This window comes from Calonectris borealis, chromosome 1 (genome assembly GCF_964195595.1).
Source record: "Calonectris borealis chromosome 1, bCalBor7.hap1.2, whole genome shotgun sequence".
In the NCBI taxonomy this organism is placed as follows: Eukaryota; Metazoa; Chordata; class Aves; order Procellariiformes; family Procellariidae; genus Calonectris; species Calonectris borealis.
Window position 1 is genome coordinate 145,239,828 of NC_134312.1, and position 16,550 is coordinate 145,256,377.

The window sequence follows — 16,550 nt, forward strand, 5'->3', positions numbered from 1 at the left end:
ATTGGGAATCTTACCCTTGCTAGGAAACGAGAGAGCTTTTCACAACTGCTGAACGTGCCGTAAGCGCTGTGCTTCAGTGCTAAATTTTAGTCTTGCCCAAAGCAATGCCGTGCAGCATTGCTTCCTCACACACCCATGCAACAGTAGGAAGAATCAGAAACAGAAGTATGGAAGAAATGCGCATTGAGGACAGCTGCAGGAGATAGCAGCAGCAGCACAGCAAAATGGCCAAAGCAACAAAACAAGAAGGGAAGATTAAACAACAGGGGAGGGGAGGAGTGAACTGGGTGAGAAGAAAAGAACATGAAAAAGAGAAGAGGAGGGAGTTAGTCAAGAAGCAATAAAAAGGAAGAACTGGAAGTTGAAGGACAAGCAAAACATAAGTTGCAGCTGATGCGACTCAAAGGTGTAGTTTCAGGGGAGTGTTAAAGGGGTGAGGCAAATAAGTGTAACAAAAGAGATCTCAGCACACCTAACCTAGAATGAGACAAGAGTTAAACCTTTTAACTTCATTTCAGCCTGAAGAGAGGCCAAATATTGTGGAAGGGTTTTTAATATGTATGTAAGTTTAGGATTAATACAGAGCTGAGTTAGTATTCTGAGTGAACATGGAAAAAATGTAAGACTTAATTAGTAAATCAACATGAGGCCCCTCAGCCATCTAGCTCCACCAATGGCAGATTATTAAATTTTATTTTATATTGGCGACTTATATCTTGGGCTTCAGGCTTAGGTACACAGGTGAAACAAACCAAGCAAAACCCCTCTATGAATCGTTGTATCACAAGCGCCATCACAGAGCGGGTTGCGTGCTGCAGACCAAGCTGCAGCGACAGGCCCTCCCTCCTTGTTCGCATGCGTGGGATGTCTTTGGAGCAAACTTTACAGGGCTAGGCTTCTCCCATATCATCATAATGGATTCTCAAATAAAACAAGTGGCAACAAGCAGAATCAGTTTCCCATTTTTTGAAGTTTGTGTATCGCACTACGCTTGAGATTCCTGCGTGGGGATAGCATTTGACCTTATGTTTTATGATCAGGTTGTTGCACCTCTCCTCCAAAGCTTCAAGGTGTGGAATGACACTGCAGATGCATTGTACTAGCCAGGCTGCGTATCGAAATACCTGGTGATTACTTTCTGCATCGTCCGCTGCAGGTACTGCTGCAGTAGAATTACTGTGTGCTCATCCGTGTGCTACTGCTGGCTGCTAGCACAGCAGGAAAAGACAAACCTACTCGTGTGCTAACTTGCTAGCAAGCATATAGTGACTCCAGCCTTGTGCTATGTTACGGGAGTGCTAGGGTTACACGATGTTCTCTAATTGTGGGAGAGTTTTCTTACTGACGCTTTAAAAGGGAGTCGCTAGTAGACCTGAACCTGGTGGCAGGCATCAAGGAGGGCGATTCTGCCCCACCGTGGCTCACCAGTCTTGATGTAGGCTTCATCTAAAGAGCCTGAGAGTTCCCGTTCATAACGTCTTGTGATGATAGTAGAGTGTCAGGCCTTCCTGTCATTGGAAATGTGCTTGAATTCGTCCAGGGGGTTGGAAGGGAATGCCTATAGTTAGTTGACAAGCGTGACCGATTGTCATCTGAGTGCTGGTGTTTCAGCTACATGACAGCATCCTTAGCAGTGATGTCCTCCTGACCTTGATTATGGTGTGGGAGGGAGGGAGGAACAGTACTGACTCATGAAAGTGTGGCTTTTAGGTTGCATAAATGGTGCTGCCATTGCTTACCGCGGTGTCCTTGGTGATAAGACTGGTGTATCACTGAGCACTTGAACCTCGGTTGCACAGTTGTAGCGTAGTTATTGCTTGTGTAAAGGGAAGGGAATTGCTTGTCAAGATGTTTCCCTGCAGGGGACAGAAGCTGGACCGGTAGCAGCGTAGGCTATCTTAATGAAGGTTGCATGAAAAATTCACACGTGACTGAACACAAAGTGCTTTTGGTTTGGGAAGTTGCGATTTTCTAAAAAAAGATTTCTGTGCTTTAGCATTATGTTTTCCTCCAAATCTGTGTCTGCTCTCGGAAGCCTGCTTCTTCCCCTCCACCCCTCCAACGGCAGGGCAAAGCAGTTAATGTGAGCCACGCCGCCCCACGGGAGTCTAATACTAAATTAATTGTTTCCATTATGTGGCCATTCTTCTGGGACTTGCTATGGTGCTGGGATGGGGTAATTCAGCACCGGAATTTGTGTTTTCCCTTTTGCACCTATTGAGCCTTTTTTATTCCAGTCACAGACATATTTTTGAAAGCTTAGCAGTATGTCAAATCTGTTGCACAAAGGACTGTCAGCTGCTGTTTGCTTTCTTCTGTCTTTTACTTTAATCAGGGGGGCCAGTAAATGATGTGAAAAGCATTTTTCTTTGCTTCTTCAGCTTATGCAAATCTGTTGCTTAGGAACGAAGAGGAGCTCCAGTCCCAAAAGGAACCTCTTACGCTGATCCCTTTGGCAAAAAGGCGGATTGTGCTGTCCAGAGCACAGAAAAAGAGCATTCAAACAGAGAAGATGCAGTGCATTGCTGTTCTCTGAAGCACTTTAGTTATCAGTCTGGTAAAATGTTTTCTGCTCAGTCTGAATTGATAGGTATGCAGTTGAACAGCTGAGGCTTTTGAAGTTTAATTAAAATAGAACTAACCGGGAGTTTTTGAGAGAGATCTTGGAGGTTTGAAAGAAAAGTGAGTATTACAGTAATCGCTGTGCTGTTCTCAGAAGAGAAAATCCATTCCTTTTGTTAGGTCTTCCCTTCACAAGAGTCTTTTGTGATTAGTCTCATGGTTTAACTGGAGAATGAACATTACACAGAATATTGAATCAACTTTTCTTCATAGAAAAATGATTTAATTGATTTTTTGCAAGCCAATGAAATAAAAGAATGACACAGTGGAACAGAAGGAACCTGAAAATGTTGTGTTGCTGTAGGGATAAAACTTAACTTCTGCTGCTGTGTAGACCCAGCCTATTCCTGTGGGAATGTTGTCATTAGTTCCCATGGAGTTCACTGACATTGGTCCCATAGACCCCAGTTCAACAGGCCATTCAATATCTTTTTATGTTTATCCCTATTTTAATTTCTCTCCTTCTGTGCATGGACTGCTGAATGCCTTTGTTCCTCCCTTTTGAAGGATATGCTGCTTTTCCCTTTCTTTAACTGCTGTACGTAGAATTTTCCTGATTTTTATCATGGTATCCTGTCCTGTAAAGTAGGGTAAGCTTTGAGTTATTTATTTATTTATTTATGCCTATTTTAAAAAGGCAAAACAACTCACGTAGATACATGTTTCGATTCATGGGTTGTACGGCAATTGTAATTTGCAATATACATGCCAGGCCTGAGATTTTATTTTAATTTAAGATTCAAAGATGCTTTTGCAGACTTAGGAAAGAGGAGAGGCAATGTCAAAGGAAGTGCTGTTTAAAGTGCAGACAGACTTCCTCTTTGTTTTATTTTGAGCCTGGGAACATGTACAAGCACTTGGAGATCAAATGCATCTATTTAAAAGCAAAATGAAAAAAAGTGTCCAGTGGACTGCAAAAAGGCATGGGCCATCCCTTCCCAACACCTGTTTTCAGTCAAATGAAACAGTGTTCTCATCTGCAAAGTCACAAAATATTCTAAAACTTCTGTAATCCAGCAATTTTTTCTTAGTCGTTTAAACTCCACCTTAATTATTTCACTCTTTGGCATGAGTCTTCTCCATTTTTTTGGATATGAAATAATTTTATCCACTTACAAATTTCAGTGCTTGAGATCTTTTGGGGTTACGTAGAGCATGGTCTTACCAAAAACAATTCCCTGAACGTTCCAAAACATCTCTTTCTTGGGCTGTATTCTCACGCTAATATTTGCACGTGTTTTACTGGTGTTGGATGTATGCTAATTTCAAGAGCTTACGTTGTACTGGGTGCAGCTGTGGCCCGTTCTGTGCAGCAGGAGGTGGGGCATGCTGCAGCATCTCTTCTTGCCCCACTTGTGCAGCTGCACTAGCATGTGGCTGAACACACTGTGGTAGCTTCTCCTGCAGTGGAGAAACTGCGCTCGAGTGGGTCAGGCTTTGCTGATCCTAGCTCAAGAGCGTGGCTGCAGCCCTTTTGTCACCAGGGGCCCCAACCTCTCCTCTCCAGCGGTGGGAACTTGCCCTGCGGTTATGGTAGCCATAGGGTATGTTTTTCCTGAACTGTTTCAGGCTGTTTGAAGTGCATTTTGAATGAATTCATGCTTCTTTTAAACTTAACGTTTTCTTGGAACTCATGGTTAAATGACTGAAAATACTTGTTTTTTGAGATGTGTATTTAAGATACTGGTGTCCAAGAACGGTGAAGAAAATGAGTCCCTGTGGTCTAACTTGTACGGTTTGTAAAAATGAAGAGTTTATGACAATTTCAGTGCTCAGGCCTCTCTTTTGCACATGAATGATGACTTTGTTTTATGCCTTGTTCTAGGAAAAGCACTTGCACTGTCTGCGTGAAGTTGGGCTCTTGCATTTCCCTCTGCTCCCTGTTGCTTTTCCGTAATTACAGAGGACGATTACCCAGCGCTGTTACTTGTCTGGCTCTTCTCACCCTGAGACTCAGCTCTTTGCCCATTGAGCTCTTCCCGCCCACCTGGCCCAGTGCGGCCGGGGGTTGTGGCGTGTGCGTTTGGGGCAGGGAGGGAGGGGGTCTGTCAGAAGAGAAAGCAGCGGTAGGTGGGCTGCTCTGAAGAGGGTAGGACCTCGGGAGGGGTTTGTTCTGCTACCGCTGCCGTGGGGACAGGCTAGGCAGCTGGCAGTTCGTTCAGGAGCAGATGGGACGTGCCTCATTTTCAGCACGTGTTTTCAGAGTCCGTCCGAAAAGTGGGATGAACGAGTGGAGGAAAGTTACTTCATCCATCACTTTTTCATCTACCGCTACTAGCTTTCTGCAGCCTTTCATGCCGGGGCAGCTTGAGGACCCAACTGAGCCCAGCTGAGCAAAGACACTTGTTTTACCCTCAGACTGTTGGGACGTTCTGGTAGTTCAGCTGAAGTTAAGCTGAAAAAAGTGCAGATCCTTTATGTAATTGTCTCTTTCATACTTTTTTTTTTTTTAATCGGAAGTTAATGATAAAAGGAAATCGCCATTCATGAACAGCTGTGCTGTTGCCTAAATGAGAGGAGCCTTTGCTCACCTTAGCAGCTCAAGTGCCCCGGCTGGTGAGGTTGGCTGCTGCGCCTCCGTGTGTAATACCGGTGCTGGGGAGAGGTTCCCTCTCCGCGGCATTGCCTGCTCGCTCCTTGGATCTTTCCCTTGCCATGCTATCGGCTAAACCCTTCTTTCATTTTCCATGGAAGTTTAGCTTCCAGGGCACGAGATGAGCATGTGCTAGCAATAGACCCAGTTGTGTCCGTCGCCTGATCGTTCTGGTATGCAGCAGTATGGCAAAAGATGTGCTGTAAGGAGCTGACAGCAAAAGCCACCTGGAAATTGTCTCTGTGTCCGGGTTGTTACCTGCTGCAACCCGCTGTGTTTCAAGCGGGAAGACTGCTGGCTCCCTGCTCTGACGATTGTGTGAGGATAAATCCGTAAAGACTTCAAGGTGAGGGTGCTCAGGTGTTCCCAGGGTGTCAAATCTTTGAATGAGTGATGCAAAGGTAAAAATTCCTGTCAGCAATGGGATTTAGGTCTTAATTATTTTCGTTTATTTGAAGGAAGATTAACATTGTTAGTCCTTTTTCCAAAAGAGAGAACAAGGAATGCCGTAAAATGAATGCCTCTGTTTGCTGTGTAATAGTCTAAATCAGTGTCTTCTGAAGAAAAGTTGCTTTCACTGTAACTTGATACTCTTTACTTCTTTTTTTTTTTTTTTTTTTTTTCTTTTTACCCAAAGTGCTGAATTATACTATTTATCTGTTTTCTGTTGGAATGGTCACTTGACAATCTTAGTCCAGGGGATAATGCCAGTTTGCAAGTAATTTAAACGGCATATGTACTTGTACCTCTGCAATGAGTTACTTCACGTTCTTTCCCTATATATTTTCAGGATACTAAATAGACCTTTTAATTTTTTTTTTAATGTTTTGTGATAACACGATACCATCCTCATCATCTCCTGATCTTGTCTAACACAGCCATAGAATTTCATCTGATAATTTTTGTGGTGAAGGGCTTTATTCTTCATCTGTAAGTAGGTATTATCAAACCCAGTTATTCGAGGTTGATCTTTTTATGTTGGGAATCAATGTCTCTTTAAAGCTCAGCTGGATAGATTCTTAAGGCCATTAGAGGCCGTTTCTGGGGAAGTCTTGGCCAAATGATTGTGGCAGAGGCTAAAGAGGAACTGTGTGGTAATTTCTGCATTTATAACAAAGTCTCAAGAAGCCTACGGTTACCTAAGTTCATTTGCTTTACCCGTATTAATTTTTTTTAAAACTTGGTTGCTAGCTACAAGTTACATCTGTTGGATTGTGTGTGCCGTTGCTGAACACATACAAGAACTATCTCCTGTCATCAAGCATCGTTTTCCTGTTTTAGCTATTTATAGACTGAGTGCCTAAGTTGTCTTTTGATCTTCTCTTTGATAAATAATCTGACCTGCTTAACTCTGGAAGAAATCTTAAAAACTTGAAGGTTTTTTTATAACTACTTAACTCCCTAGAATTTGGGGGAATTTTTTTAACTTTGAGCTTGAGAGCTGAACAGTGTTACAGCAGTCCTCTCTCTCACAGTGATTCTGAAGTTAATGCTCTTTTCTTTACTCTCTGCTTTCTCAGTCCTTACCTTCTGTTTTTTTATTATTTCTTCTGGTCACTTTTTTATTGTCTTGTCCAAAAGACTTTTTGCCATAATTTGCTCCTGTTGATATTTTTTTCCCAAATAGTCTGAAGCCTCAGGCGGCCTAAAACAGCAAGGCTGAGAGATGCATGCTGGGCGTTTTCTGATGCGCTTGGAATTAAGAATATAGATCTTTTGCAAAGACTTCAACATTACTCTGTAAGGATGGAGATTTGAAAACGGTGTCTCTATTACGATTGACACTCCTCTCCTAAATACCAGAGGAATGTTGTGAGCAGGGCACTGCATACTTGGCAGTTGCATGGCTGTGAACAACAGTACAGAATTATGACATTTAAAAAAGATTGGCAAATCTTTTGTTTGAATATGTTTCAGTAATAAGCCAGCTCTGAAGTGAAATCAAAGTGTAAACAACGCTAAAGGGACTTCAAGATCTGGTGCCTTTTTTTGTTTTGTTTTTCTTGTGGACAAAATGCGATGGGGGCGGCTCTGTGAGCTTCTCTGCAGCACAAGCTTTTCTGAGCAGGTCAGGCCCGGCTAGTGCTCATCTCCTTCAGAACTGAAGGAAAAGGAGAAGATCTTAATTTAAGCTAGTCAGTGCCTTGCACTAACAAAGTTTCCCTAAAAACCCTGTGATTGATACCTCTGATCCTTGGACACAGTGGGACTTGGCACTGTAAGGCTGAAGCTTGTCTGTGCAGGAGACAGGGATTTTCTTGCTTTGAAATCTGGAACAAGGAGCTGAGAATCAGCACAGATGCTGCTGTCTCCTGCTTAGAAAGCTGGGTGTGCTCATCAAACACCAAAATTTAGCAAAACAGCATGCTGGCATATGTGATTCTCTCTGCTGGAGAGAGGATGTCAGATAATGAATGGTTTTTAATTAAGTTGTGTACATCCAGGAAAACGTGTTCTTGGAGTGCATTTTTACTTTACTGCTGTAATGATGGGTTCTGATACAAAGATAACAAAAAGAAAAAGAGGATTATTTCAGAAATAATTCTTACACGTCTTCTACTTGAGAAAATCCACCCTGGAAAATCTCAGGTAGGTACAAAGCTGAAAACACAACATTGTAGGAATTTAGTAAGAAAGTAATTCTCACAGCTTGGGTAAACTTATACTAGTATAACTATAATTATTAGTGTGACTACAGCATTTTAGTCTGTTCTCATTTAGGTAAACTCCTAATCAGACTGCAGCTTCTGAATTTTTTAAGTAGGTCTTTGAAGTTTCTTATGTTCTCTGCCATAAAGGAGTCTGTTAAAGTATTTGTTCTCCTGCCCAGTAATTTCACCTGTAAGAACTCATAGAGAATGACTCTTAAGGACGCAAAACTATCCAATTTTGCGTCTTGGGAATTTCAGTTTTCTTAAGTTAATTTTTCTGAGACTTAGGAGGAAAAAAAAATCAGGTTTTGCCAGCCCTCCATCATTGTACATTAGAAACACCCATTGTCTTTTGGAGCTGGTTTTATTAACAACAGCAGCAGAAAAGAAAGGGGAAAAAAACCCCGAACTTCAAGGAAATATTTTCTGTCCTGGTCCCAGGACTTCTGCATCAGGCGAGGAGGTGGCGCGGACCGTGCGGTGGTGTCACCTGGCTGTGGGACGTTGTCTCCGGCTAACGCGGTGTGAGCGTGGCCGAGCTCCAGCTGTCCCCCCGCCGACGCCGTTGTCAAACCTCCGCTGCTCGCTTCCCGGGGGGCGGAGGGGAAGGGTGAATCATGCCCTCGCAATGTTTGCGAACGTGTCAAAGCTGGGCAGGAAGGTGCTGCTTCCTCGTTCATGTCCTGCTAGGTACCAGAGTAAAAAGCTGGAGAACAGGAGCATTGAACTTGGCCAACGAAACACCAGGCGTGCGGATACCTTTGGCAAACTTACAAAGTGGAGCTATCAGCAAGCGACCGTAAAACAAGAAGGCTTTTGTAACAGTCTGCGCCCAATTGCTTATGTTTTTCTGGTTCAAAAAAAGCTGATCTGTCTTTGGGAAATCATGCTGAAGGTCTTGGAAAAATGTGCCTTCCCGTATTTCTTTTCACAACCCAGAGGGCAGCAGGAAGCTTTTGTTTCTTAGCCTTGTGCCTCTGGCCTGCTAATGGGGGTTTCCCTGACGTGTGCTATTAAATAGATGGCAGTGTAAGTGAGATGGGATTTTGGTTTTGCTTATGCTGTGGTTTCTGTTTTTAAATTATTTTCCCAGTATTAAAAAAAATCCACAGATAGTCTAATGTCTGGTAGTCTGAACATAGAAAGCTGATGCTGGAGGATAACCCCTGTGCAATTGTAAATATTGAGGCCAAAAACGTGCAGGTATGCTTTCTGAAATAGCATGTACGGGGATTAAGGGCCATACCTTCAGAATATTTGCTTGTGGTGCTGAGGAGACACAAGTCAAGAGCCTGGCTTTTGTGGATGCTAGCTGTCTCCTGCACCAGGGACCTGAATCATCAATGGACCATGTTTTAGGAGGAGAAGGAAGATGTGTGCGTTGGGGAGAGGGTGCTGATACTTTTCTTGCACTCAATGACAGCTCTCCTTTAGTAGATAAGAGCAGTAAGTTTTGGTGTAGAACGGGCAGCCGTTTTTCGCTATGGTTTTCAGAGCACGGGTGGAGCACTTTTTTGTAGCATGCCCCTCTTGTGCTTTCTTGGAGCCGGTGCTTTGTGGCCATTTGCCAGTCCCGCGGTGCAGGGGGGGAGAGGGCTGGGGGGCCGTCGGTCCCACCGCCGGCCCGGCCCGGAGCAGCCGCGCAGCCAGGTGTTTCTGCTTTGATAGAGGGAGGCTAAGAGCAGGAAAAGTTTCAGGTTGGAAGGAGCCTCTCAGTTAAACTAACCTATGTAAGGCGTTGTGTTGTTTTCTTCTTTAGCTAAAGCTTGATCTATAGATACTCAGACCAAAAATTAAAATACTGTTTATTTGAAATGCTCTGTCTTCTTAGCAACTCTCTTCCGTTTCCTTTAGGGTAAAACCATTGAGAGTCTGACCTCCTCACAGGACTTTTGCCCAGACGTGGAATTTTTTTGGCATTTGTTTATTTATCGAAGGGAGGACGCCGTGGTTTTTGCCGGTCTCTAATTTAAGAATAACTGTGGTTCTTGGGAAGGAGCTTGAGCTGGGTGTAGGCAGGTGTTGGGCAAGTGTCCCGGCGCAGGTCTGCCAGCCAGCACTCCTGTCAGCCCAGTCCTTCCTCGTTTTTCGTCAGGGATCGCAAATTGCACAATATGGGCGTTTATTTATTCATTTATTTTAACAAAAACTCATATGCTCAGGTTTGAAGCAAGGTTTGGGCTGGGGTGTCAAGAAGCAAAAGGCCTGTGGACCTTTCCGATGGTGGTTGTTTGAAGTTGTCGGCGAGCTCCCTCCATGCGTGGTGCGTTAGCTTTGTGGTGATGGCTTGGGGCGCAGGGTTGGTCTCTGAAGGTAGATAGGTAATCGCTTCTGGTGGCTTCCTTTGCTTTGCTTTGGGTTTTGGGGTTTTTTTGTCAGCTGAGCCCTTCTTTGGAGGTAAAACTGTTGTTTCTGTGGGGCTTTCCCCAGGAAACCATAATTAGGTAAGAGAAAGTGAGGAGGTTTTTTTTGCCAGGCTGCTAAAAGGGCAGCAAGTGAGGGGATCGCCAGCCCATCCTGGCTCTCTCTGCTCGTTCCCCCGCTGCACACGGGGATGGCACAGCTCCACGGGGGTGACATGTGCCAGGCAGGGCCCCGCTCCTCTGGGGTGCGGGTGCTCGAGCTTCAGGGGGTGTTCCTGCCCTCCTGGTTAGAGCCGAGGGCAGCGCACAGCCACTCCTTTCGCAGTAGGTGCATGGGTTTGCTCTGGTAAGTGGGGAAAAATAACTTGCAAAGCCCTATAGAAAACAAGAGACAGCTTGATTAGAGGTGTTACCTTGAAAATGAGGAATTTTTTACTCCACTGAGGAGGATGAGTGGGTCACTATACAAAAGTGGCAGATTGGGTCGTTCTTCACCCCACACTTTCTTCATAAAATTTCTTCTCGTTGCTGTTCTTGGTTCAAACCCCCATGCAGTGGCAGCAGTCGGAGGTGTATGAAGATTGCCGTGACCCTGAGGGGCTTGGGGCCTCTCTGTCACTAACTACTCAAAGCGGATCTGGATGTCCTAGGGCATGAGACACTGGAGACTGCTGGCACCTTTTCACAGCCAGGTCTCCTGGAGACGGGCTGGTGGTAGTATCTGTGCATAAGGGGTTGAAGACACATCGGCTCAAAACCAAGCATTAGAGGTCATCCTTTCCTCTATTTTTGGTGTATTTCTGGTGTGCAGCAGTGGGGGAAGAGAAATATTTCTCAACTCATAAAAGTAAGGAGGAGGATATTAGTCCTAAAAGTCTTTTTTAAACTTGTATACTAAAACCAAACTGGGTTCCAGTTTGACTGTTTCCCTTCTATTATGGTGGAAGGGAAACTGCACACTTCCCACAACGTAAGTAGTTCCCTGCTCTTCATATTACTCATTTGTTTTTGTGTATAAAATAACATATAAAAAGTTATATGTATGTGTGTGTACATATCCATATGTATGTATGTATTTTTTAACCAGGTGCAAAATGACTGCTCAAGTAACCCTGGAGGATGCCTTGTCCAATGTGGATCTCTTGGAGGAATTACCATTGCCAGATCAGCAACCATGTATCGAACCCCCGCCATCATCTCTGCTTTACCAGGTGTGTTGTCATTGCAGGAAAAAGAGTTTTTCCAGTTCCCATTGCTTTTAAGAAAAAGTAGTATGTGCTTTTCAAAAAAAAACCAAAACAAAACCCAAAGTGTGTTTATATTTGCAATATACATAAGAATTCTTCTCCCTACCAAGGATAAAATTCTGCATTTTGCTTTCTCTGCAGCCAAACTTCAACACTAATTTTGAAGACAGAAATGCATTTGTCACTGGCATTGCAAGATACATTGAGCAAGCTACAGTCCATTCTAGTATGGTAAGTAGATGTTCAGATATATACTTTTGTGTTAACTTGGCATAAAAGGAGAGGACATGTCTTCTTGCATTTCATTATAAGAATTGTGGTCACAGAAAACCAGAAACCTACAACACTTCTAGGAGGCAGTGAGATGAAGAAGTGTGTGGCTTTTCTTTTTTCAGACGTGTACTTCTTGATAATTTTAAAATGGTCTCTCTTCTTGATCAACCAATGTTGCTCAAAAGTTTCTTGCTTTCGTTGTGCATTTTTCCAGTATTCTGAGGTGACCATGTTGTATTGACAGATAGCTGCTGTAACTTGAGTGAAAAATTACCTTCCATCCTCCCAAATTTCCACTATTTCTCTGTCAGTTTAGAGGTGTTGAAGGGTTTTTGTTGGCTTCCTCACTGTGGGGTGTGTATGTTAGTGGTTTATTGGCATGCTTTTGTGTAAGGTATTCTGTGGTTTTTAACAGTTCCACAATATAAGATAAGACTTCATACTAGTAACTTCATCCATCTCTGCTGATGGTGTTGCTGTTTTGGGATACAAAAGAACTTGCAGGCTGCAAACGCTCATCTGTACTGAACTTGTCGTCGTTTCATGGCACTCTTGGAAAATGAAGAATAATAAGTCTTGTAATTCTAGAAGCCTATTCACAAACAGTGGAATGGGCAGGTTAAGCACCTGATTACATGCTACTGAAAATTATGTAAATTTACACCAATCTACTCTTAAAATTATCTGATGACTCCTTAGGCTGTTTTGATTGTTTGGATGTTGTAGGCCCTCTCCTTTGACATGTAAAAAAGGATATTGCTCTGCATGTGCTGACTTTCATCCTTGACCATTCCACCTGCAGTACCTCAGTTTAAAAAGAAAAACAAACACCCCACCCCCCTTCAGATTAGCATTTTTATTTATAGATCACAGTGTCTCTAGTTTTGGGAAGAAAGAACAACACAAAACCCAATCTGATCTGGGGAGATAATATTTTTGTCATTAGGTAGGCATAATTGCTGCAGTTGTTGATTAGTGATCTGGTAGGTGTTTGTTGGCTTACATGGTATGAAGATGGTGATGTGAATTCTCTCAGAATTAGGTTGGGTGCTAAAACAGATGACTGAGAATAAATGAAATTTTTTTTAGCTGTTGGATTATAGCCAAGCTGGACATCAGTAGCTGGTCAGCTCTAATACAGGTAAAATGCCAGCTGAGCCTATGCATTATGGTAATATTATTTTACATACATACTGTATGATGTATTATTCAGCTGGCAATATATTTGTGTTTGTACATATACATTCTGATAAGAGAAATAGATTTGTTTGGACAAGGTTTTGGAATGATGGAAGACAGGTGGATTTAGCCCTTTTCTATTACAGTGCCTAATTATGCTGAGTGTCTTTCTTACAGAATGAAATGCTAGAAGAGGGTCAGGAATATGCAGTCATGTTATACACATGGAGAAGCTGTTCGAGAGCCATTCCTCAGGTAAAGGATGAAAATTAAACTGTCATGCATCGTGTGAACTTCTGTCTTGTTTTGGTGTGGAGTTGCACGGATATAGCTTTATCAAGGAGCTATGAAATGTAGTTTACTTTGACTCCCGAATAGGCAAGCTGGGCATGCCATAGTGTCTTTTAGCACTTGGGGACCAGTTAGTCTCTTTGGTTTTTGGGGTTTTTTTGTTTTGTTTTTTTTTTTCCCCTAAAGGGAGCTGTAGCAATACCTCATGGGTTTTGTGTTAATCTTACTGATTGATTCAAATAGGGGTAATGTGTTCTAGAAGGAAAATCTTTGATTGTCAGATCTGTTTGAGGTAAAAATTTAATTAATTTCATTCAAGAGAATGGACCCCCCCCAACTTAAATATTAAGTTCAGAACAGGTTTAGCAGGTGGCATAGCACGTAATAATTACAATTCAGGTTAAACATTTAAGTTTCTAGACATCCTAGGTAGTAATATTCTGAGTGTCAGAGCTATGCAGTGTTTTATTGATCTGTATGCAAATTAAAACCTATGTGAATAGGTGAGAAGTCCATAGGCAGCCTCAAGTGTCTGGGAATGGTGGTACAGTGGTGAGGTGGGAAAGAATATTAAGATGCATCAGAAAACTGAACAATATTATAACCATGAGCTGACACCTGCCTGTTTTATAAGGCGTTTGTAATGCAATTATTTTTGTACTGAAATGCAAGGAAGGTTTATCCTGTGGTTTAAATATTCAGAGTGGAAATCAGGTAATCTGTTTTAATTTCTGGTTTTGGCCCTATTTAGTGCATGACTTTCAGCAAGTGGCTTAATAATGTGGAAAGAATATTGTCCTAACCATACAGAGGTGTTTGAAAACTAAATTATTTGCTGTGAGGTAATAGAGAGAAAAATCTTAGTGTTTTTTTGTTTTGTTTTGTTTTGTTTTTTTAACACACAGAGTTAATCTTAGAAGACTAGCATAAAATTACCAAAACCGGCAATTTATGCCTTAAGTTTGTCTCTTCATGATGATAATACATTTTCTCAAGTTGTCATTGGGATTCTTAGTTTCTGAGGCTTTACCAGGAAAAGCTCCAAGTGTAATGATCTCTTTAATTGTCCTCAGGTCAAGTGCAACGAGCAGCCTAACAGAGTAGAAATTTATGAGAAAACTGTGGAAGTTCTGGAGCCAGAAGTCACAAAACTGATGAATTTTATGTATTTTCAGGTAAAAGGAACAGAAACAAAATTTGTCAGTAGGCTTGTATTTTTATTTTCCTATTTTGTATACTTGTTATTGTATGCTCAGATACTGAACCTAGTCATGGAATCATAGAATCATTAAGGTTGGAAAAGACCTCTAAGATCATCGAGTCCAACCGTCAACCCAACACCACCATGACCACTAAACCACGTACCTAAGCGCCTCATCTACACGTCTTTTAAATACTCCCAGGGATGGTGACTCAACCACTTCCCTGGGCAGCCTGGTCCAATGCTTGACCATTATACTTTGAAAAAAAAAAAACATATTGTCTCACAGAAGGGCAGAATTTCTAATGCCTATCTTAAAAACTTCAGGCGATCTCCATTAAGACTTTCAGCATAAAATCAAAGGTAATTGCATATGGTCCCTACGTAGCACATGGGGACAGTTCTGGCACTTTAGGAAGAAAGGAAATAGAAATATAATACGTTTCACATCTATACATAAAAGCGTCTCGGCACAGAAACCGTTTGTTGGGGGGTGAGGGGTCCACAAGTCTGGACACCAGAGCAGCAGGTGCAACTTTGCAGCAGAAATTCATAATTGAGGCAAGCTAACCCAGCTGTGGTGACCTGCCAGCCACCCGGGCTACACGGGTGCTGGAGAACAGCAGTCTGTCTTGCTTTCTCCTCCCGTGCTGGCAGCTTGCCTTTTGGTTCAATGGACTGAGGATGCTTACAGGCATTATTCGGAGGGAGCCAGAGCAGCTAGAGCCCGCGAGCCCCAGAGCACACAGGAAGAGGAGACGGAATGAAATGTAATATTTCCTGTCGTCTTCCCCAACTGGTGAATCTTACTGACTACAAACAATCTGCTTTTGTTCAAGGAGACTAGTGCTCTAAACTCAGAACAGATTCCTCTCTACATTCGAAGTTGCTGTCTTTTTTGTACTTGTAATGTCCATCTCAAATGGCCCTGATGTTCGCTTGGAAATAAGCCCTCAAATAAACATGTGGCAGGATGATTTTGCGAGTTGGCATGTACTGCTATTAATCAGTGTGCGGTGGGGTTTTTTTTGTTTTAAGAGAATATACCTATAATCTGCCTTTTAATGCATATACACTTTCTCACTAAAGAAGATGAAATTACTTGTTTCAAAGGGATTTAAAACATTTGTGACTTTAATCTGCAAAGAAGAACCTTTCCCCTTGTGCCAGGCAAGCTCTGTGGCAAAAATCACTGGTGACACTTGTAGCACACAGCAAGTACACAGAGATGGAGCTGGAAAGTCTGTGCTGATGACTTCTTAGCCTTGCATGCTTTAAACATTTTTCTGCTTCAGTGGCGCTTTTCATTGGACCCGCTCCACTTCCACGATGAAACTTTTTTCCTGGAAACGTCATGGCTTTTACTCCCTGTTTCTTCTCTTTTTTTCCCCATTAGAGAAACGCGATTGAACGATTTTGTGGGGAGGTGAGACGCTTGTGCCATGCGGAGAGGAGGAAGGACTTTGTGTCTGAAGCATATCTGATCACGCTGGGCAAATTCATCAACATGTTTGCGGTATTGGATGAGCTGAAAAATATGAAGTGCAGCGTGAAGAACGACCATTCAGCCTACAAGCGGTAAGTGGCAAGGAGCAACAGGACCTGGGTTTCTGCTGCCGGGATACAGGCCTCCCAGGAGATGGCAGCAGTTGCTCTTTTTCTGGCAGCTATCTCTTCAAAAGTAGTCCCTTCGCGTGTGGGACAGATTACCTTGAAACTAGGGATGACTGCAGTTAGGCAGTTGAGTAAATCTATTTTCTTTATGCTGTTCTTCCAGCAGCAAAAGGTTCTTCTGCCCTTTAATGCCAAGCTGTCAAATAGTTCTGTCTTGGTGTACGTTAAGCGTAATGAATATACTTTGCTCAATAAAGCTTTTCTTCTTAAGTTTGAGAGAAAACCGGCTTTCTGGTCGCTTGTGCCACTTCTGTTCTGTTCTATTCTATTCTGTTCTATTTTTGGCATCCACTTTTGACATTTGTAGCTGAGAGTTGTTACACTTGTACTTAAGACGTTTCAGCTTTGCCGTTCAGGGTTGTCGTGACTGCAGGTGTAGCAGGGAGGGGAAGAGGGTGGGATATCAGTGGCCAAGTTTTGTGCTTGAGCTGCCAGATAGTGTTGGGTATCTTTAGT

At 42.7% G+C, this 16,550-nt stretch overlaps 1 protein-coding gene across 6 annotated transcripts in view; it reads left to right on the forward strand.

The window, feature by feature from the left end:
• The window catches only part of CYFIP1 (cytoplasmic FMR1 interacting protein 1), an 87,155-nt gene that overhangs the window by 15,140 nt on the left and 55,465 nt on the right, over positions 1-16,550 (forward strand). For all 6 annotated transcript variants that reach the window (XM_075134675.1, XM_075134658.1, XM_075134666.1 and 3 more), the window contains 5 exons: positions 11,317-11,440; positions 11,618-11,707; positions 13,106-13,183; positions 14,293-14,394; positions 15,817-15,998. In XM_075134675.1, coding sequence (XP_074990776.1) covers positions 11,324-11,440; positions 11,618-11,707; positions 13,106-13,183; positions 14,293-14,394; positions 15,817-15,998 — 569 coding nt within the window. In that variant the 5' untranslated portion in view covers positions 11,317-11,323. The remainder of the gene's footprint in view (positions 1-11,316; positions 11,441-11,617; positions 11,708-13,105; positions 13,184-14,292; positions 14,395-15,816; positions 15,999-16,550) is intronic.